We start from the raw sequence: 24322 nt of genomic DNA on the forward strand, positions 1-24322 counted from the left end.
TTCCAGAGCTTTTTACTTAAGTGTAATACTCATCAGTTATAAATAATGCTTTTATCTTTCAAATACCTGCTAAATATATACACTTACAGATCTGCAGCATTTTTTTTTTGTACCTCGAAAAACGAACCACCTGGGAGCTTCAAGGATTAATGAGTCCAATGTATCGTTTTTTTTACAGACTTCCATTCCATCATAAGAGTGGAAAATGTCAATGTCGACATAGGAAATAAATGAAATAAAACGTCAACTCTAGCTTAATGCTCGAAAGCTTCTACACTTCCTATTAAATACATCAGAAAACCCTTCATATGCAGATTAATTAGTTAAGGTGCTACCTATTGCATATTAAATACTTCCAATGATTGCATCTGGATTATTCAGGTTATAAAGCTGTGGAAATGGGGGCTTGCGATGTGTGCCGACAGACCCCTACATCTCCATAAACCGGCGGCACCGTGGTCCTTTACCTCCTACTTCAAAGACGTCAAGTGAATGAGCATGCTTTATGCGCACGCACACACACGACACCTAGCATATCTAGAAGACACGTGAACACATGGACAGCAAAAAGTTTCGGCTGGATTTACAAATCCAAGGTAGGGTGCTTCTCCTAAAAAGGCTACAGAGGGAAAATAACAAGCTCCAGCGTAACAATGACTAGATACATTGAAGACAGCAGTTTTTTAGTTTCTGTTTTAAGATTCTCCTTGCTAAACAATAAGCACTCTGATGGGGGTGGGAGGCAGGAGGGAGGCGAGGCTGGAGGAAAAGGTGATGGAAGGATGTGAGGAAAGCAAGTCTGTCACTAATGCGCTGAGTTTTACTTAGGTGTCCATTCATGAAATCCTTTTCAATACGAGGCAACGTCTTCACAGCTGGAAAATTACAAGTAAATCTTCATTTACTGCCAAAAGCAATAGACGTAGCTGTGCATAATCTATGGATAATATGACGTTCCCGGGAGGACGGCAAACTAGGCTCAATGTAGAATACAGCGGCACAAAGAAATACCTAAACGTTTTCATGAATGGGTGACGTGTCACTTTATATACGTTTCCCAGGTCTGACCCTGGTATTCAGAAAACGAAACCTGACGCATGGGATGGCAGGACAGACAGCGTGTTCAACTTTCAAAGCCAAATTGTGGAACTGGAAGGGAACCAACTGTAAAACACTGTTATGAAAATAATAGCAGAAATACTTTTATCGGTAACAGAAGTACGTTCGCCGAAGATAGGTTTAGGATAGATACCCATTCTGGGATTTCAGGAAATTCTCTCACAGTGGGAATGCCCTACCGCATGCAGTTTTCAGCATAAAAGCAAAAGTAAAATCTGTTTATAAAGTCTATTGTGCTGTGCATTATTTAATGAGCACACGTATTTTATTTCTATTTCTACGCTACTAACAAAATACACCATTGGAATGCTTCAAAGTCACATTTTGGAGAAATTAACTAAAGGTGATCTCGATGGCCTTTTTCCTACGACATTAGAAACTAAAACTACTCTGTTTGCACTTCTGTCCAAACACGGAAACACTGATGTGTTTACTTGGGAACTCATTTTTACTTTTTGACTTTAGCATATTGTAGTGACCAATTACGAAAACATACAAGAAGTTGTACTGTGGGTCATGAGTGGAAGTTCATAAACACTGGAACGACGCTTGGACCCAAATGCCGACAATCAGCCATGACAAGTGCTGATTCAGTTTTCAATACAAGTCTTGTCTTAGATTTAAAAACAAAAGTATCGATTCAGTTATAACCAAATCATTCACATCTGATTGGTCTAATCCTTAACAGTTTCATATTGGCAAAGAATCTCTCCTCAAAAGTAAACTTCCTCATAAAAAGAGCAGTATTTGAGTAATGCTTTTTAATGAACTCGATTTACATAAAACATATCCCCGATACGAAACTGACATCTTTTGGCCAAAGCATATTGAAATATCGGCAGATAATCTATCACAATACTGCAAACACATGGACTTTAGTATTTTAAAAAGTGTAAGAAGAGCTTCGGTTGGACTAACATCAGAAAAAAAAAATGCTGAAAGTTTTGTAATATTTAATGAAATGTTAACTAAAAGTGGTACCGTGTTAAAAAAAATGACTCAGACCTCAAATGGGAAAATAAAATACTAATAAACCAAATTCTGAGGGTCATTACAGAAATTTATAAGTGGGGAAAAAAAGGTTGGTGGAAGTTATTTTTCCTTCTCCATTTCTTCATTTAAAAAGTTATTTAATTTTTGAAAAGAGAAAAAAAAATCCTTATTTTTTGTACGTAGAAGTTCTCAGAATTTCCAAATGTATGCTCTCATAGGAAAACTAAAGAGTCAGCTAACACAAATAAGCAATTTTAGCTTATGAATCTAAACTTGGCCAAGCATTATCTGATTCAGAATATTAAAATGAGCCAAACTCTTCTCTCTGCTTTGCATTGAACTTTCAATGGAGTCTTCACAGAGATAAATATTAGACAAAAATGAGGTTCATTAAAAGACTGCAGAATAGATGTCTCCAGAGACAAGCAGATTTTCCCTTTGAAAACTGGAGACACAGATTCAGTGTTTCATAATTTATTTTAGATTTTTACGGGAAAAAATAAGCAGATGATTAGCGATATTTTTAGACCACTGTTTTCCACTGTAAATTTCAGGCTAATTTCGTACAAATATATCAAGATAATTCTCGGAAGTATTGGCATTTGGGGGGAACTGACTTAAGAAAAGGGCCAACATATAATTCTGTGATAAACCAATTCTTAAGGGCAGATGTAGAACTGTGTCCAGGGCCACGCTAGCGAAGGTCTGTTCCAACGATTCACTCTTCCTTCGGTGACTCTTCTTTTGGTTCAAGACCCAAATGCAACCATCTGTCCTATTATTTACGTAACTTGAAACTAAGCCTAATTCTTCATTCCTCGAATTTGCTCGTTGCTTTGGGTTATCAGGCATCAGACGATCACCTCCTTTTTTCCCTCAGAATGATTTTCAGATCTAACTTCCTAATATCTTTCGGGCTAGTGATCTAAAGGCATTCAGAATGTCAACAAAACAGACTACCTTAGCTTCTCTTGGACTTAAATGAAACTCAAACGTGAAGACAAGTTACTCTCCTGAAGCTAATCAAGTTTCCTAAAATAGGTCATGCTTCAAAACAAAAACAAAAACAAAAACAAAACTCACAAAACTTTGGATCATTCCTTTCAGAAAAAGAGCAACATCTGATACCGGAATAACACAGGGGAGCAGCTCTGTGAAACCAAGGTTCACAAAGTCAAGAGGGACCTGAAGCAGCTTCCCGGTAACAAACCGTACGTGATACGGTAGCGATGACGATTTTGTTTTGCATCGAGAGAGCACACATAGATTTTCACATTGAGAAACTGGTATCTTAATTTTAGAGGCAACCAGTTGTTCTCAACTGTTTTAAAAACACATGTATATATGAGGTATATGCATGTATTTTATACACAAAGATACATGAACATATATTCATGTACACATACGGATGCATATAAAACAGGAACTTTTTTTTGAGTGTTTACAATGAACGGTATTCCTGCAGCTAAATGTGTCTACAAACCGACTTCTGAGAAACCGGCCACGGCGTCGATTCTGCTTGAGGAGAAATCTATTCCTGAGGAATCACAAGTCGTGTACTTCCGAAGCTGCCCCTAGGCCTGTGGCAGGTTCGTGGGCGACACCAGCACCTAAGTGAAGCCGAAGGAACTGCTTATTCACGGAGAATCTGGCCCCTTTTCACTTTCAAAGTGTAAATAATTTAGCTCACTTCACAGGTCACTCTTGAGAGTCCCTGCTAGTCTTTACACGGAACGTAGTTTTTCGCAATGAAGGCGAGTATGTAACGAAGCCTGATCATGTGGTTTCTCGCAGTACCGAGATTTCCTTCTCCCTTTGTCTCTTTTCTTCCTGCCCCGAGCGCAAGCACAGTACGACTGGCTTATTAACTGGTGGCGAACTTGCCAGCTTTCCGGGACGGTTCGTATGGCACTCTGAGGATACTGGGCGTCTCCTCCATGACCCTTACGAGGAGGTTGTCGATGTAGTCCTCGAGTTCCCGGATGTGCGTGTCTTTCCTCCTGAGGAGCTCTTTGTGCTTCACCAGCTCCTGTAGGACCTCCTCGTAGGTCAGACCACGATACCCTGCGGTGGCATCAAAAGGGTTGCTGTCCTGGAACAGGAGAAAGGTGGTCATTTCAGCAGACAGAGCATGGCCAGGGGGAGGGGACGGCAAGGTAAGAATTATTTGGAACTTCAACTTTTGGTTTTTCAAACCCCGATCAAGTTTCTTCTGTGTCCTTGGCTAGAACCAATGTGACGTTCAGAGTGGCTAGCCAGTCCTGAGGCAAGAACTAGGGTGGACACACCAAAGCCTCGATTGTAATTCTAAATCTTTCTAGAACGGTTCCTTACGTTGTGGACAGTGTCCTAATAGACGAAATTGACCACACAATTTAGGATTAAGAGATAAAATGCTCTACAACAAACACAATTAAAATAGACAAAGACTAAAGATCTCTAAGATTTGACTTGGAAAAACTCGACGTAGCTATGGAAAATTATACATTTGCACAATAGCTTAGCCCTCATGAACTGCTTCTACTGAACTGTGGTTTAATGCTGTGACTTTGGCTTTTTACTGAAGATGGTTTCAAAAAGCAGCCGTGTCAAATCTGCTTCTCCAATTTGCTGTAAAATGTTCAAGTCATTCAGAATTAAACCAATGAGCAGCCTTGTAAGAAGCCCCGTGGGAGTAATTCCTGTTTTAATTTAGAGGCAAACAAAGCTTTTTCTCCCCTCAGTAACTGGTCTATTTCCTCCTCCTAGGACTACTACGCACATAACTCATTTCCCCTTTTGCCCTGGTTATTAGGAAACTCAGAGTTCAACTACAATCATGTTAACTAACACTTAGGATTAGTGGGTCTGTGTTCTCTCATTCACTCATTTACTTATTTTGCTAACTTTATCCTATTGATGAACGTTCCTTTTTACACAAAAATAATAAAACAGAAAAAGACATGGATTTGACCTTTATTACAAAGCATTCTAATATTAAAAGAAAAACATCTGTCATAAATTTAATCAAAACAGCACTGGAACGTCACCTATGGTGTGTAGTATTTAGATTTTTCATTATAGTATATGTGTATATATGCAATATATATATATATATATATATATATATATATATATATATATATGTCCAAATATAAAGTAACAACTTTTATGCCTTTTTTACACAGTTCTGTCCTTAATCAACAACTTAAAAAGGGTTTTTATCACTTTCTTTCAAAACATTTCCATTTGGCTTTAAGGAAAAAAAACCCCCTGTAATACTGAGGAAACGGGTCTAGCTCTTAAGGACTAACTGATCTAATCTATCCAGTGGAGGGTAGAGAACGGGGACTGCTGGGTAAATGCAGAAAGGCCGTTGACTCTTTTTTTCTCTCCACTGGGTTAAATTTGTCTTTAGTCCTTTTTCAGGATCTACTTTAATTTGACATGTGTCTGGTGCTCACGAGGAAAGTCAAAGTGTAACTTTGTATCCCCTCCTCCCCCCCCCCCCGGCACCTTGACTTTGCTGTCCGGAGAAACACCTGAAGTACAGATACCCATTCGATGCTTAGGTTATCAAAGTCACTCCCTTCTCAAGGATAAAGGAAAAATTCAGGACCCAAAACTGGTCCAACGCCATGGGCATCTGAAGCAGTGAGCTCTGCTCGTTTAAAGGAGGAAACGTGATTCAAGGCATAAGGGTCAACAGTAGGTAATCCGTGGAGAACAGCTGGAAAATAAGGTTCAGGACAGAGGGCCGAGAGGCTGAAATGGTAGGTTCCGACAGACTGTCAAGGATGCCGGATGCTCTTGTTAAGGACTTTTGAGACTTACTGCAATGGTGAGGAAGCCATGGAAGGTTTCTACACAGAGGCAGAGTATGATTAAAGCGAAGTGCTAGGAAAATTAAAATGGGACCAGTGGGTAGGATCATTTGGAGGAGCTTAGTTGTAAAGCTACTGAATGAAACATTAAAGACAAGTAATAAAAGCCTCCAACAGATTAGCAGAAAGGACAGAGCGGATGCTAACGGAAAAGTGAGCTTCAATTCCATAAGATTATATTTAAAACAACTTATTTGAGCACTAGAAACTGGGAGCAGATACAACTTTATGAGTCATATTACCTTTGTCCCTAAAAACATTTAAGAATATTACTTCACAACAACTCTGGAGAGAAGTGTTGGTTTACTTTTTATTCTCTTCTCTCTCAATCTTTTGTAACAAGACGACTACACACACACACACACACACACACACACACACACACAGACTCACATGTTTACTAACTTACATAACTGGTCACGAGCAGTTTAGAGATATAAAACTTGTAATTTCCTAACCACATTCTTGTTAAACATTTATTACATTAAGCAGATTTCTAAAGAAAAGATAAGCTACAGTAGTACTCAATACTGAGGTAAGTATATTTTTAAAATGTCTTAAAAATAAGCTAAACTTTCTTACTATAACCTCAGTAATTCTGCATAGATTTGAGACAGATACCAGCCTAGGCCTCACTTCCCTTATCTGATAAATGAGATGTTCGCCACGGTTCCTTTCAATTCTAAGATTTCCTGGTCTACAAAGCAATTTTTTTCTGAACTCCATTTTGAAAAAAGTAGCGACATCCAACTCATGTGACTTCATTTATCTAATAAAACATTTACCGAAAAACAGAGTTCTTGTGCGAACTGCAGGGGTTCATGAAATTGCACTAAATGGGGTTCATTACTGCCGAGTTGACTGTTTTATGTGTTTTCTTAGTTTAACATAATAACAGCGTCAGCCTGAGTCTCTCTAATCTTAATCAAATTACACATATATGAACTGATTCCTCCAAACTAATTAAGTGACGATACACAGTTAGAAAATCATTCAGATGGTTATATTCAACGCCACACCAGGACTATCAGATAATGTAATGGAAATCGTTTTTAAACATTTCTGTGAAGACAATGAGGGTGAAGAACATGTCAAAGAATCCTTATTTTGACATGTGTAGTTTACATTAAAGCCACGATATGAATCGATCTAACAATTTAATCTCTCAAAACAATTACCATAAATACCGCTCAACGCTTTAAAGCCATAATCTGGCGTAGAAAAGCCACTATTTGGCTTATTTTTTCCCCCCTCCCGACCATCTAATACTTATATATAGACAGATTTCCTGGAAATACATTTCTGGCCTTCTCAATAAATTTTCCATTTGTCCTTTTATGTGAAAATTTCCCCCCAAATTTCTGCATTGAGTTTCTAGGCAGGAAAACATCTTAGAAACACATGTACTATAAACTATATTCTGGAAAAGAATATAAAATAATTAAAAACAGTTTTGTGCTTAGTTCCAGGTTTCATCCCACAGTTGAAAGCCAGTTAACCCTTCTAATTTTGGGCATCAGATGCTCACACTGACCGACCTATTCGGTTAATACATACAGATGTCTCCTCCTGTTCGTTGATACAATTCCCAACAAAATAATACAGACTAATATTAACACCTACAATAGGGAATGGAGTTATTTGCTGGTTACAGAAGTTCTTTTGCTTGAAGAGGAAAACTCTCAGGCAAATATAAAAATTAACTATTTTTCCAAAAGATATTTCTAACACTGTTCTCAGAAGAACTTCTAAAACTGAGAAACCTCCAAACTGGTGGAGACTCAAATAACCCCAGCAGGGCTCCTAGGTACTCAGTATTTATTCCTTCAGCACTCCGTACAGACGGCACATATGTTTTTAAGCTGTCTTCTCGTATTGAAATTTAACGTAAATTTGTCTTCTCTCTTCCCCTCTCACGACCCATCCTTTGTCATCCCCACAGAACTTCGGTTCAAAATTTCCATACGCGGATATCAGACAGTGGGGATTGGGTGAGAGGACAGCAGAACCGTTACGTGAAGTTTTCCAATCGGAATTTTAAGTAGCACAGTTGTACGAAAGGCTTTTGAGAATTACCAGGGAGCTATTTTTACTTCACACGTAGCCTAGCCTTTTACACCGGGAAATGTATATTTTTTGCAATATTGAAATTTAAACAAAAGCAAATTATCAGGACTCAAAATAACTGGAGATTTAAAGAGAGGTTGTCCTGGCAACCAAATATTGGTGGGGCACTAACTGCCATCCAAGGCGGCCAGGGGAAAGAGACAGAAAGATGAAGGCTTGGCATTCTCTGATCTTCTCATTATTGTTCTAATGAGGAACTTTGCTCTGGGAATATCATCTCAGCTACTTTCACATCTTTTGTCCGACTGCCTTCACCTCCCTTTCAGTTCTTAATTAGGCCTTAAAGAGCTCGCGCTGCCCTTTCAACTGGCTACTGCTCCTGTTTAAACACTGCGCTTTCACAGACAGGTGTTGGCACCAGCATGGAAGACGTACAAACTTAATTACAAAATACTAGGCCCAGAAGGGGAAAAAATAACTTGGGGGATGGCTCTTATTGGCGAACTTAATGTAAATTACTTCAAACATCTTATAATCTTCAACAGAAGAATTGTTCAAATGCTTTCCCTCAATAACGATCCGGAGAAGGATGAGCTTTCTCCTCTTAATTGCATCCTGCGGTAAATTAACAACACCTAGTAATCCTTCAACTGTCATTTAGAAGAGTTAGTATTCCAGAGAAAAAGAATCGCACATCAAGGATTCTTTTATCACCTTTAAATCCTTTAACTAAAACAATTTTCACATTTATATTTCTTTAAAGAATTCTAAGGATGCTTCTACGGCAATAAATCGCAAGATTGGGAAAAGTACATTTACAAGCACACAGAAATTGTAATTAAGGTTACTTAATAAACAATAGCTGCACATTAAATCGATTTTTTGATGTTGCATTTTGTTTGAGATTAAGTAACCGCCTGATAGAATTCATTTTACTATCTGATCAAAGGCTGACTTCATATATTCTGACATTTCTCGCCAGACTGCCATATTATAAAGACTCGAGTATTTATGAAACATCAAAACTTATAAATCATTTACATAAAACAGCAAAAATGCAGTACAGAGTCCTCTGCTTCTATAATGTTTTCTATAATTTTAAATACAAATAACTACATTTAGAACGGTTTATACACCACACCAGTTTCTTCTAGGCATATCACATCATAGAAAATTGCGATATGTTATTGCTTTAAAAAATTCTTATTATACATCTGGATCACACACATTAAGGACAGATGGTTCAAACAGCAACCACCAGCCTCTTGGAATAAAGGCTCTATTTCTGTTATTCAGTGGGAATCCAGTTTTCTACCGAGAACATGTGCCCATATTTTTGTACAGTAACTTACTCTCTAGATTTTAATGCTTTTAGAATCGACTGAAGATGCAGTGAACTCTGAACAGAGATCCAAACCTGGACTTCAAACACAATAAAATGAAGTTAAGATATCTGAATGATCCTTGCAAAATGTGAGTTACATTTAGACGGTCGCTTCCAAGCCTGTTAACATATTTGGTTTTGTTCTAAGAAGGTAAGTGTCCTAAAGGTTCTTTCAAAGACTCCCCCGGTTACCTCGATCTCTTGCCAAGATGCTTTTCCTATTGTTGGAAGTTAACAGGCAGTTTTATTCTTTCTTCGATCTTTGTCACAACAACAAAAATCGTCCACTTTCTCCCCACGCTCTCATTTCAGAACCGTGATGTTGACCTTGACCTACAGCTTTCACATTAATTTTAAAAGTCTGTAAACAAAATGTGTAGATTCTAAATTGGCTTCAGTTATATCTCTAATACTGCTTGAATCTCTACACACCATAAAGTCATGCCCTATCGTACGTTAAAGACTGAGTTTGAATTTTGCTTTTCTTCTTTCTCCCCAGATGACCACATTAAGCTATAATCCAAAGGTAACTGAAGGGTTCAGGATGAAGGTTTTTTTCAAAAATGTATGCCAGGCAGAAGGTCAGTTTGTGGTTTCTTTTCTGATGATGCACTAACCCCCCCTCGGCAACTTACCGGGATTTTCCTGAGGTCCTCATTGCTTGTTGGATTCATATGAAAACTAAGTAACAAAAGACAAACATCCATGTTAAAAGCGTATCACACAGTCCACAGTGGTTGAGGAAACAAAAACATAACGTTTTTAACCCACACTGCAAGAACAATTTCTAAAGTCCTAATTTACTTGGACGAATGAAACCTAATCCAGGATGCAGAAGAAAAACAGTATTTACTCAACATCCTAAAGTATCTATAATTTTAAACTTTAAAGGAAAACCCTCCAGTTATTATCAGAACTGAAGAACTATATATAAATAGATACAGTTTCTAAACATCTTTAAACATAAGCGATTTTACCCAGCAGGAGAGTTTATAAAATTGAATTTTATAACTTACTCATTTTACATACATGCACTCACCTCAAGCCTTGTACTATAAACTATGGAGAATTCAATAAATGTAGGTTGGAAAGACTGGAGAATACATGAGTTAAAGCAATCTTTTAAAAACATTATACAGGTATTAGAAAAATTAACTTTTATACACTATCCTCTCAATGAGAACGGAGTCAGAGTTGTATGAACGATTTCCGTCATTAATGTGATTTCCAAGCAACTGGCCTTCAAAATTTAAATACCCAAATGGACCCAAACAAAATGTGTTTTTCTTCCATGTGGAGAGTAAGAGAACGTCACAGCTGAATGCTATAATGATTTTCTTCTTTGAAACATGTCCATTAGGAAGGGGCTGTGACCAAAAAGAGGCTGAACTTCAAAGCCATCTGATGAGTAAATATTTCATCATTGCCATTCAAGTTTAACTCTGACCCGGCACTTAAGAGTATTGGACATTAGAGCCTCGACAAAGCATTACTGTCCTCGGAACCTTTTTATCCCCCCTCACCCCAACAAAAAGACTTAACTGTAAAGTATACATTTTTTTTTTCATTATCTGTGCTTTATCAGCCAAATAATTGGAATCCTTTGAAGAAATTCACTTTTAAAACTTTTGGCGGTGTGCACGAAAAGTCTCAGCTGGATGCGGTGTCTGGAAAATCCCTATCGCTGCAGGTGCACGGCCCAAGCGGTCAATCTGCAGGGCCTCTGTGCACATACCTGCACGGGAGAATAACTCACAAACCCGACGTTTCATCGGCTAGGACTGAGATCTGGAGTACAAGCTTCCAGAACTGATTGCTGACCTTCTCTATAGAATCCCTGTGGATAAATGTGGTATTTCAGTAGAGCCGGGTGCCACGGCAGAGCACATTAACACACGTCTTAAATACCTACAAACGAACACGCCGTCAGCAGGCTGACGCGGCTGAGCCACTCTCTCCTTCCCTGTCTTTGTGGTGTTCTGTATGGTTCCAGACTAGAGTCAGTGGTGCCAGCAAAGCCGCAAGAGCCTGACAAAAGAGTGGCTTAAGAGAAAATACCAAAAATAAAATCCGTTATCGTACGGCACGGCTAGGCCGGGGGTGCCGTGGGAGCAGCTAACACGTGCGGTTCCCGTCCTGCCCATTTTTCAGTCCAAGGCGGCCCACGGCAGACCAGTGGGATGACTCCCTTCCGGCCGTCGCCTCACAGCACACCGCTGTCCCGAAGAGGACAAGAGACACATCCAGCTGCGTTTCCCTCCGTCCCACTGAGTCTCAAGGACAACGCGATTTACAGTCGGGGCTGCAGCACGCCTCGGTGGTTAAAGGAGAGGAGTGACCGAGGGCCCCGGAGCCAAGTGGCGTCAACGCAAATCCTGATTCTGCCCTAATCTTGCCGTGTGACCCTGAGCAAGTCACTTAACGCTGCGTCGTCTGTAAAATGGGGCTGCGGACGCACCTGCACAGAGACTCCCGGAAAGACGAAGAGTTAGCAACATGGACAACACCCAGCAGAGTGACCCACAGGACGTGTTCAGCAAATTACTGAGTAAACATCTACCCAGCACTTGGACTGTGCCAGATCCGATTCTAAGCACCTGACCAAAATTAGCCCATTTAATCTTTACAACCCTCAAGGTGGGTATGACTTTCACTTTCAGAATAAGGAAACGAGTCGCAGAGAGGTTAGGTAACTTGAGTGTGGTCCCACGGCTGGTAAGAGAGGCGGGGCAGGGTGGGGTATCTGGCCCTCGAACCTGTCCTCTTCACTGTGACACAGAGCCCGAGCCCTGCTCTCTGCTCACTGGGCACCGGCGGCACGGCTGAGGCCCGGAACAGGCAGGACGCATGGATTACCCAGAAAAGAAACACCACCTCCCTTTGAGTGGGCACACGGCAGAGCTGTGGCTGGGGAGGTGGGGAGCACGCCCTCGAGAGTCCAAGCTTTCGACCACAGGGAGGAAGGAGATGTCCCACCACAGCAATTAGCTGAGCAAGGCCAAAGTCAAGGGAAAAGCAGGATTCCAGATCAAGTGAAGGATGGGTTTGGCAGAGAGAGAGGGCTCCGAAGACAGACACCGTGGGGCCTGGGGCTGGGCGACAGCGGTGCCTTGGCAGGACACTGAAGAGACTGGAACGCAGGGCTGCGCTGGGGGGGGGGGGGGGGGAGGGGGGGGAGGGGGGGAGGGGGGGGAGGGTAAGCAGTCCCTGAAGGCTTTGGGTGCAGAAGATGGGGCTCCTACACCTGATCTGTGGAGCAACAGGCAGGGTTTTGACAATTTAAATCTTCCTTCATAAATGCCACTTAGACAATTCATGTCCCATGGTATAATGACAGCATTACAAGAAATAATTATGACCGTACAAGTATCATAAACATTATTATGCTGATAGATATTTCATTCTGCATCTCAAGAAGAAATTACTGAACTGAGAAATACTGGTGGTGTAATTATTGTAACACAGATTTTTAGGAAGGAGACCTTTAGGACACACGTGTTACCCAAATCACGACACCACCACCACGTAATAACCAATAGCTTTAGCCTATGGAACTAAAGTGAAACCGTGGCAGTCTGAAAAATGCCCGAGAGTTCTTAGGGATGATTACATCACAACGGTCGCAGGCTGGAAGGGAAAAGGGGGTCGTGCGCAACAATGCCGGCCGTCCCCAGGTTCCCCACTCTGGCTGAGGGCTGGGACTGTCCAGCGGCCCACAGCACAGAGCGGAGGGACAGGGCTCTTGCACGGGGCATTGTCTGAAATCCAAAGGCACAGCCCCTCCCCTGTGGCCGGCTTTATTTTCACACACTGACGTGTCAAACACATGACAAAGTCAGTCATTCACGGCTGCCTTTTTTTGATCTGTCCTTCAGGGGGAAAAAGAGTTAACTGAACTGGATTGAATCAGCTTGGTGAAAAATAAAATGTCTCTATTTATTGAAGTGTGGCACCAATTTGTGTTATCTTTCTCTTTGGACTGCTGTCCTCCTGTCAGACAAGATACCGAATAATACAGTCTGACTGCTCAACTAAGCTGTTGACAGGTTAGGGAAAATGGTGTTTTTAACCAGGTATAGGATAAACTTAAACATGCTCCTACTGAAAATGTCTATACGAATTTCAACTTACGATTAAAACAAACTTAATGTTAGAAATCAAAACGGAAGGAATTTGGGGGTGATAAATAAAGAACTTTAAAGCAAATTTTAAGCTGATGAAAACATTTTGAATTCCCGTTTTCAAAAAGATTTTAAGCCAAGGAAGTATTTTACCTTAACATTCTAGCGTTCTTACGTAAAAGCTCATTTTTCACCTTGTGATATTTCCCCCATTTTAAAGAATTGGTAAACTCTTGACAATTTTGAAATTAGTAGTGCTCGAACAGATTTCAAGGAGCCATTAGTATCTCTTTCATAACATCACTTACTAATTTATTTTGAAGGTAAAATAAATACTGAGTAAGGAAATAAGTAAATTGGTGAGAACTTGAAACTGTCCTAAAATGTCTACTAGAGACTAGCCTGCCATAGACAGGCCAGAGAAGTCTACCAATCTTTACAAAGTGATCAAACCGATCACCACACAAATCACTAAGCATCTGGCAGTGATCATTTTCTTCTCTGTCCTTCATTTTCTCTACCAAATACCAACCTTGGGAGCAAGAGTATCTATGAAAGGGCAGACACTATCAAGAGCAAAAATGTATATACAGGGCTTGTCAAGAAAAAGAAACGACGACAACAACAACAAAAACCCAGAGAAGAGCAAAGATCTATGAAAACTGATTAACTGTCTTGTTAGCATAAGACAATGCAAACTGTGTAAATTCCTGGTTCTAGGATTTTAAATCTTTCAGTGAAAAGTCATGTAACAATGCTTGAAGCACTTTTGAAGGCGTTTAAAAACAGGTATTATTACGTCTTCCATAATATCTCTTTCCAACCCCCATTACTGCTGAAATTATAAAGCTAAATCCATTTTGGCCTACCACCTGACTCACTGTGTATCTAGTAAGTGAATTCAAGTCACCTGCAAAATCCAGGAGGTAGGTGACCCACCTGGCTGGAAGGGGGGGGGGGGCAAAGAAGGAAAGGAGGGGGGTAATAATGGAGTCACTTTTCTCAAACACCATTCAATTCCTTACTGAGTGAGGATGGGAAAGAAGAAGAACTTTAAACCATCACAGAAGAACTTCTGACAGCATTTTCAAAGGACACTATTCTGTCGATCTTCTTGATTAACTGTAAGAGTAGGGACTAGACCCCCAGGGCTCCTCCTCGGTGGCAAATGTAGTTGGGAGAGGAGTATATCCTAAGAACTACACGTGACGTGTTAACACTTTTAATGAATCTGAAAAGAGGAAAAGAAAAAATGCCCCATTTACAGTGAAGCAAGGGCAAAGGATAAGGTGAGCCTTACGACAACGGATACTTAAAAAAAAATTTTTTTTAACGTCTATTTGTTTTGAGAGAGAGAGCAAGCACGCATGGGGTAGGGGCAGAGAGAGAGGGAGAGAAGAGAGAATCCCAAGCAGGCTCCACACTGTCAGCACCGAGTCCGACTCACGACCTGTGAGATCGTGACCTGAGCCGAAATCAAGAGTCGGACGCTTAACCGACCAAGCCCCCCAGGCGCCCCAACAACTGGTATTTTATTGACCTTAACTGTGGTACCGGGCAACTTGCAGAGCCCTTGACATGTTGACTCACTTAATCCTTGTGATGTGCTGTGTTGTTTCCATTTACAGAAGAGGAAAGCGGCACAGAGAAGCTAAGAAGTTGACTCAAGGGAACAGTTACTAAGTCGAAGAGTCAGGATTCAAAGAAAAGCAGCCAAGCTCCGCCGCCCGACCTCTGGGGCCATGAACCCCGCTTCTCCCGCACAGGTGTTCTGAACTGTGAGCTCACAGAGGGCTGGTTTCAAATATAAGGTATGTCAACCTAGACACGGATCTTACAACTTTCATAAAAATTAACTCAACATTGATCACAGGCCTAAATGTAAAACACAAAGCTATAAAACTCCTAGAAGATAACCCAGGAGGAAATCCAGATGACCTTGGGTATGGTAATAACTTTTCAGATACAACACCGAAGGCATGATCCATGAAAGAAAGAACAGATAAGCTGAACTTCATTAAAAATTTCTGCTCCGTGAAAGGCATTAAAGAGGATGACAAGCCAAGCCACAGGCTGGGAGACGATGTTGGCAAAAGACATCTGATAAAGGACTGTTATCCAAAATATGCAAAGGACTCTCCAAACCCAACAGTAAGAAAACAAACAAACCCATCGGAAAATGGGCCCCACATCTCAACAGACAACTTCACCAAAGAAGGGATGCAGAGGACATTAACATATGAAACGATGCTCTACATCCTGTGTCATCAGGGAAATGCAAATTAGAACAATGAGACACCATCCCACACCTGTAAGAACGGCCAAAGTCTAGAATACTGACAACACCAAAGGCCCATGAAGACGGGGAGCACCAGGAACTCTCGTTTATTGCTGGTGGGAATGCAAAATGGTACAGCCGCTTTGGAAGATAGTTGGTGGTTTCTTACAACACTAAACATACTCTTACAATACGACCCAGCAAGAGCACTCCATGGCATTTACCCAAAGGCGTCAAAAATTAGGTCCACACAAAACCCTGCACACAGAAGCTTGATTCATAACTGCCAAAGCTTGGAAGCAAAACGTTCTTCGGTAGGTGAATGGATAAACTGTGGTACCACAGACAGTGGAATACTATCCAGTGCCAAAAAAGAAATGCCCTATCAAGCCATGAAAAAAAGACATGACGTGCATATTACTAAGTGAAAGAAGCCAATCTGAAAAGACTAAACTATAAGACATTCGGGAAAAGGTAAAAAACGACAGAGGCGGTAAAAAGATCAGTGGTTTTCAGGGTCTGGGGGGGAGGAAGAGATCAACAGGCAGAGCCCAGGGACTTTCAGAGCTGTGAAAACACTCTGTATCATACTATAAAGGTGGACACGTGTCATCATATATTTGCCCAAACCCACAGAATGTACATCACCGCAAGTGAACCCTAAACTATGGACTCTGTAGAGTTACGATGTGTCATTGTAAGCCCATCGATGTTAACAACGGTACCACCTTAGTGGGTGATGTTGATAATGGCAGAGGCTACACATGTGTGGGGGTAGGACACATATGGGAAATCTCTGTACCTTCTGCTCAATTTTGCTGTGACCTAAAACTGCTCTAAAAAAATAAACAATTTGTATTTTAAGTTTGCCTTTTGGGAATCGATCTTAATTCCTGGATTCCCCGCCCCTTCTGCTAGAACTTACTTGAAGAAAGAAATGACACTCTGTTAATCTTTTCAGTCCTGGCATCTGACCCAGTGCCTAGAGCATGGCAGATGCTTAACAAATAGATGTTGACAACAGCCAGTGCTTAATAACAATGTCTAGGAACTGGGCTAATACTTGACCAAGGAAATCAATGGTAGGCCAATACAAATTTTAACAACAAGATTTCAAGTCCCCAAAGAGCAGAGGAAATCATTTGTCTGAGTAACAAAGATTAATTAATTATACCTAGACCTGACGGCATATTAATGGAATGTCTTTCAGTTCTTTTTAAGATAGGAAGAATTATCCTGAGGCTTATACACTGCTAATATGAATTGACCTAAGTTTCAAATCGGTGGCCTATAATAAAATCAGTTCAACTAGCGAATCTATCCAGTTTACCAATCAGGTCTACCAGTTTGAGTATTTGGCCACAATACAGATTAATTTGAGATTTTTCTGGCAAATCCAGAAAACACTGATTCCGTAGAGGTTCAATGTTAAAGGAGTTTAAAGAAATGTTAATGATCCTCTTTACAAAAGTCCTAAAAAATAAAGTATCCAAAGAGAGATTCCACTAGTAAACACAACCTTTAGCATATTTCGAGAGGGCTTCAGAGGCAAGGTGGAACGCAATATTTTTTTTTTTCCTTCTTTTTGGGAAAAGAAAAAGTTAGCTCCAAATCAAATTAATGATATTTGAGATTAAAATACTACATTATCTCTCCTGGGACTGGGCACACACACTGAATACCTGAATGGCAGAACAAAACCTAATACGTAAATGTCTACGGGGATTAACCGTAATTTACTTATTAATATTCTCACAGGATGTCTTTCATGAGATCTCACAGGCAAGACAATTAAAACCTGTGGTCAATGACACCGGAGATCATGGACAGCAAATTCAGAACAAGCTGCTTTCCAATCATGAATAGTAATGAATATATTGTTGAAGATGTCCTAAAATTTGAGGACTTAAAGAGATCTATGAAATTAAGGTACATTTCATCAAGAATATCATATTCAATCCAATTTAACTTGCCATTTTCTCCTGATGAAGAAATGAAATAATTATTTTAAATACAGTAGGTCAAACCATTCACAAATTTCCAAACCTAAGCCCTATGGCTTGTACGATCAAGGCCAACCCAGCACCCTTGATCAGCCTTTTCTTGTGAGAGGCTGAGGACCTGGGGAAAGGAAACTCCTCCCTGGAGGGAGGGGAAGGGGTGACAAGTTGGCCCTGGGTCCCTTTGGCCTAAGCAAAGAAGGCCAGAGAGCACACAATACTCTGGGCCAAGAGTACCAAGCTGGCTCTGTACCTGGGACAAAGTCAAGTTGCGGAGAGGAAGTCAATGGAGCCCTCTGGTCACCAGGGAGGCCTCAGAGGTTCAAGAACACCCTGCAATTAGGCCCCTGGCCAGAAAGCAGCAGCTTCCCCAACCCCAGTCATCTTTGCTGAGCCTTCAAGGAGGGACACCCCAGGCAGCCAGACTTACCAGGGCCCTTCCATTAGGTGATCTGCACCCCAGACTCCTGTGCATACTCCCTGGAAGCAGAGCTGCTGGGGCAACTGGGAGATTTCTGGCCACTCTACACCCTCAGCTGAGAAGGCCAGCCCTGAACCTTTCCGGGTGATCAAGAACTGATTTCACAGGGCTACGAAATTATAAAATTTTGCTGGAAAATATATTGTCTTGTGTAAAAATATACTCCCTAGACACTCCAAAAGTCGGTAAATATAATTATTTTTATTGGAAATTATACATTATACTGTATCCCTCAGCCAGCTTTTTCTGAATGGTTCTTCATTATTAAAATGGTTCTTTATTATTAATAGTAAAAAAAACTAAGAACATTTTATTATTTTTTTTGAGAGAGAGAGAATGTGGGCACATAATCGGGGGAGAGGGACAGAGACGGGGAGAGGGAGAGGGAGAGGGAGAGGGAAAGGGAAAGAGGGGAGGGGGTGAGAGATTGAGAGAGAGAGAGAGAGAGAGAGAAGAGGGAGAGAATCCCAAGCAGTCTCCGTGCTCACTGAGGAGCCCAAAGCGGGCTGGGTCTCACGACTGTGATCATGACCTGAGCCGAAATTAAGAGTAGGACACTCAACCAACTGAGCCACCTCAGCACCTCACGACGAACATTTTAAACACAGGAATCCACTGATTTAAAGGGTGTACCTTGTCCCATTTGCAAGCTTCTGACGCCACAGTAACTTCCTCATATTCTTGCTCCTACAAGCGATATAAATAAAATTACTTTTCACTGCCAACGGTTTCTATCCGAATTTAAAAACTGAACTTAGAAACGTGGCTTCACTGGCATCATTCTCTGATTTCCTGAGTGTCTCTTCCTGTTCCGGCCCATATCATACATGCAGTAGCCATGTCGCTGTTCTCTGGTCTTCCCCACAATTGTTTTCCTTTCACATCGCTCATATGCCAAAAAAATCTTTACACTTATTATAGCATTAGGTGCAAATTCTTCATTCTGATATTCTACGTTCCCATTAACAAGGTCCCATCTCCACGGCTACCTCCAACCTTAATAGTTTCAGGTAGGCTAGGTCCCTGATAGCCACTTAAAACACTAACTTTTAACTCATTTACTGGTCTCATTCTAACCTCCATTCAAAACAGCACTTTCCTCTCTCTTCAGAGATCCATCCTTTGAGGCTCTGACAATTCTACCGTTTCCATGATGCCTAGGCTGCCTGACCTCACCCATTTAATCTCCTGTCATTTTTAGCTCTCTGAGCACTTACTAACTGTACCACCAATTAGCACAATTAATTACGTATCTTGTAATTACCTGCCAATGATCCTAAAGACAGAGACACTGCCTTATGCATCCTTGTTTCACAGTATTGACAGAATTGTCATAGGGGCGCCTGGGTGGCTCAGTAGGTGAAGCGTCCGGTTAGTTCTAAAACGAACATCTTTTTTTAGGATATCACCCTAATGCATACTGTCTTATAGTCTAAAGATAAAAGGCACAAAAAGATGGCATTATAAGACCCTACCCATCCCTATTATTGCATAAAATAAACTGATGACAATAGAAAAATACCTTAAATTTTGGTTATATGTATTTTTTCTCTTATGTGAGGAATATTTTTTAAAACCAGAATGATAGAACATTAAACACATCAACTAATATTACTTCAGGCATATTAAAGAACCTTGAGTGGAGAAACCACTCAAGCACAATCTTATCTTCTTGGTGAAAAACAGAATATAGGACGCTTTCCCCAGCAAAGAATGAAAGAGCCCACCTCCAAATCTGGTTAGAAGGGATACACTAGTGCCTGTGTGAATTTCCTAAGGCAGCGACCCTTTTCCCAAAGGGCACTCTGGAATGTTCTGAGGAGTTTTCTGTAGGCAGCATTTATCTTTCTTTTTAAAAAAAATTTTTTTTAATGTTTATTTATTTTTGAAGGAGAGAGAGAGAGACGGAATGTGAGTGGGGGAGGGGCAGAGAAAGAGGGAGACACAGAATTCCAAGCAGGCTCCAGGCTCCAAGCTGTCAGCACTGAGCCTGACACGAGGCTCGAACTCACAAACCGCGAGATCATGACCTGAGCCCAAGAAGTCGGACGCCCAACCGTCTGAGCCACCTAGGCGCCCCAGCATTTATCCTTATTTTGATAGTCTGAACTGCCTTCTTTAACAATTTAATCCAAGCTCAGCCACATGAGTTTAGAAAATATTCACCATGATTTAAGGTAAAGCCAAAGCTTAGATATTTACCCTATCCTTATTAGAGCTATGCAAGAATTTCTGAACGCAAGGTCTCATAGCAATATTGATTATAATACTTTTGCCTTGCAAAGTAATACATTTTCTACTTAATACGGAGAATATTTTACTTAATGTGATTTAGTTTATCAAAGATTATTATGGAACATACATCTTGAAAGAAACTAGAAAAACTATCAAGTTTCTTGTTTTCTGCCAAAAGTATATCCTCCATCAATGAGAAACATGAGCCCCTAAATTCGACTTTAAGGTTTAAGTTGAGAATACATTATTACTTGGAAATAATGTAACTTATTTAAAGCGATTATTACATATTCTGTGGATGCCGTGGAAGATGCCCCCACTTTCCGGGTCACCCTGTGGCAAACAACCGTAAGCACTTCACGTGCACCTACATTATTCAATCTCTTCTACGACTCCAAGGTTACCAAGCTGGTTATTCTATTTTACAGCTGAAAAACATGAGGCTTAGAAAGGCTTTAAATAAGACCATACAGGTCTCAATCCAGACCTGAGGCCTAAATTTGAACTCTTAGTACCTCTCCTAAATTCTCTTCAGAATATTCTACTATTACCGTATTTATATTTTCATGTTACCCGGCAAGATCTTTGAGTGGAAGAAGGTAATCAAATAATACGTTCCGAAACAAATATTAAATTATGTGCAGTATGATTCCCATTTTTCATTAATGCAGGGCACTTAATTTCTTTGAAAATGGAAAAAAAAATCTATATGAAACAAATATACTGTTTACCTCTAGGCATCAAACACGTGATGAACCTGAACACCCCCCCCCCCCCCACCGCCTTTCCCCCTCCAGGATCCACAACAAAGAGGTCCTTTTATTTAACGCAGGGCTGCTGCAGGGCCCTGGCTAATTGGCTCCTTGGTCCCCTGAAGTAGCAAACGTACTTCCTTAGGAACCTACCGGGCAGGGAATGACAGACATAGAGTATAGCTCCAAGACTCCAACTAAAAAAAGAAACGGCAGAATTACCAAGTAGTTAGTAAAGAGCTAATGAAGTTAACAGTATACAGTCACTATTTATAAAATATCCTTTCAAAATGTGTCTCGCATTTTTTTTCAATGAGTTTTCTTGCTAGTTACTAAAATAACTGTCTCTCCACTCATTCCCCAACTTACAAAATCATCTTTGATGGCCAAGGTTAAGCTCAAAGGCCTCTTCCTTGAGGAAGCATTTCCCAATTTCTAGCCAAGTGCTCGTCTACCTTTTTTCTATAGTGAACTCCGTGTGCAACAACACACAGTTCATTCTGCCTGGATTATGGGTCACTGCTTACATATCCCTGTCCCTAGTTTGCGTGGCTACTAGGACTTTAGTCCACTCTGACTTCTATCTTCAAGCCACCCACCCTTAGCCCTAGTAGAGCTCATATGCATGTCTGTTAAAACAATTTTTAAAAACTGGTGAATTACGTTTACTCCAGGCCAAGTTGACTCATGTAATTGCTATTTAAGTGGTATTAGCACTTTTGTCAGAAAGGTTTCTAAGATTAAAATAAATACATAAAATACACACATTTTTATCTGATGTATGACATATTATATTTAACATACAATATCTATATATCACCTGTTAATGTTTGTATTATGTTATATAGTAGTATTGTATTATATTTAACACATCAAATCCAAGAACAATAATTTGTTCTTAAAATATAAGTTCAAGGAGACAAATGTCAAATATCTGGATCCTAATATTCTTAGAAAGTAGCTAAATGTATAAAAAGGAAATTGTTTCGTAATCAGAGTAGTTGCTTTATTTTCTATCATCGGCAGCCATTTAAAACAACCTGGCCACAGGTTAACACTCCTACCATATATTAAAATATAAAAACAGTACCTGTATTTCAAAAGTCAGAGCTTTACTGTTATGGCAAGAAGTAGCCACGGGTGAGGTCATTAGTCATAGTGGTGCAAAAGAAAATGTTCTAAACATAGAAGCTGGGGCCTGGACAAGTAGTGTATGCAGAAGTCAGGGCTAAGTATGAAAGAAACAGAAGTTATTCTCTTGAAAGAAACAAACAAAAGGGTTCCAACAAGGACACGATTTGGTAAACTCAAAACCGCTGGAGAGAAGTACATGCAGTCATTACAGTGCTAAGGTGAACACGCTTTAAATGCATTAAATCCATAAGCAATTACAGAAATCTGCATTGTTGTGTTCAAAGAAGCCAAGTGTGTTTCAGTATTCACAAAATCTCAAGAACTGTTATTACTGTGCTGATACTAATTTCCTTGTCTTCAATAACTCAGAACACGTGATTTCAATTTCTAAAATAAAGTTCTAAAATAAACAAAATAGCAACTCATTAAAAAAAAACCCAAAACTTGAACCTCTCCATTAAGACTAAAATGCCAACTTTGATTCAAAAATAGGTCTGACATTGTTGTAATATAGATCTTCCTTGACTTACAATGGTGTCATGGCCCAATAAACTCATCATAAATTGAAAATACCATAAGTTGAAAACGCATTTAATAATCCAAACCTACCAAACATCATTGCTTAGCCTAGCCTATCTTAAATGGGCTCAGAACACTTACATGAGCCTACAGTTGGGCGACATCATCTAACATGAAGCCTATTTTATCATAAAGTGGTGAATATCTCATGTAACTTATTGACTACTATACTGAGAATGAAAACCAGGATGGCTGTATGGGTACAGAGTGGTTGTTAAGTTGTCTGACCTCGTAACCGAGTGGCTGACTGCAAGCTGTGGTGGCTGCCGCTGTCCAGCCTCATGAGGGAGGATCCTACAGCATTTCATAGGCCCAGGAAAAGAGCAAATCTCAAAATTCCGAAGTATGGTTTCTACTGAATGCGTATCGCTTTACCACCATCACAAACCTGAAAATTCGTAAGGTGAACCATTGTAACTTGTGTTTCAACAAATTTAAGACACTGATGAAAGACACACCATTGGAATGATCCTTGTTTCTTCTGCTTTACCAACCCCCCACCATCCAGACCTCTGCATACAAAAGTAACATCTCCAAGATGTTCCTTTCTTTCCCAACCTCACTGCCAAGTAATCTCCACCAACTCTCGCCCCCACAATCGTTCTAACTTTCTAACTAGCTTTTCTCCCCCTTCCCATTCATGTCCCCACCAGAGTCCCCCAAGCTCCAGTCCCCCAAGTCCCTAAGATAATTACTCTGATCCTATCACAACCTAAGTTAAATATCTTTCACGGTTCCCCAGTGCCTATACAATGTCCAGTCCTTAGCATGGAATTGAGACCTAATACGTACATGCCTGCTTCTATGAACTCTAAGAGCAGGATTTATACCTTGATAACCTCTGAGTTTCCTGTATATAGTAAGTATCCAGAAATAACGCAAATGAAAATACCATTTGATTCTCAGATCTGAAATTTAGAGTAAATCATCTGGAAGGCCTGGATTAGTCACCCTGAGGAGGCAATGGAAAGAATCAGGAGACCTGCAAGGGCTTTCTTTTTATTCTTAATCTTCAGAGTATAACATGTTTATAATAAAGGTCTGCTGATTGTGGGAGTCTTCTGAACCAAAAATCGATGCATACCCCAACAATTTCAAATTTATGCAGGAAAAAAAACACACCAAATGTCTGAAATTGGGAATCTCTAGAAAGTACCGTAAGAGCATGACTGGAGAGACCTGTGAATATTATATAAAAGCTACACTGGTGAAAAACAGTTGCCTTTCTGGCCTTGATCCTGAGAGCTTTAAAGGGAATGAGGAAAGCAAGGTCAATTTGGAATAGACAATTTTAGCCGACAGGAGACAGGTAAAGA

General features: G+C 40.3%; 1 protein-coding gene across 10 annotated transcripts in view; it reads right to left on the minus strand.

Moving 5' to 3' along the window:
* Window positions 1-2092: 2092 nt before the first annotated feature.
* RAB11FIP2 (RAB11 family interacting protein 2) overlaps window positions 2093-24322 on the minus strand; it is a 37842-nt gene continuing 15612 nt past the window's right edge. For 2 of the 10 annotated variants that reach the window (XM_042907758.1, XM_042907753.1), the window contains exons 4-5: window positions 10062-10107; window positions 2093-4204 (exon numbers count right to left, since the gene is read on the minus strand). In XM_042907758.1, the coding sequence (XP_042763692.1) occupies window positions 3977-4204; window positions 10062-10107 (274 nt within the window). In that variant the 3' untranslated portion in view covers window positions 2093-3976. The other 8 variants (XM_042907759.1, XM_042907757.1, XM_042907755.1 and 5 more) reach the window with 8 other exon arrangements.

This window comes from Panthera leo, chromosome D2 (genome assembly GCF_018350215.1).
Source record: "Panthera leo isolate Ple1 chromosome D2, P.leo_Ple1_pat1.1, whole genome shotgun sequence".
NCBI lineage: Eukaryota > Metazoa > Chordata > Mammalia > Carnivora > Felidae > Panthera > Panthera leo.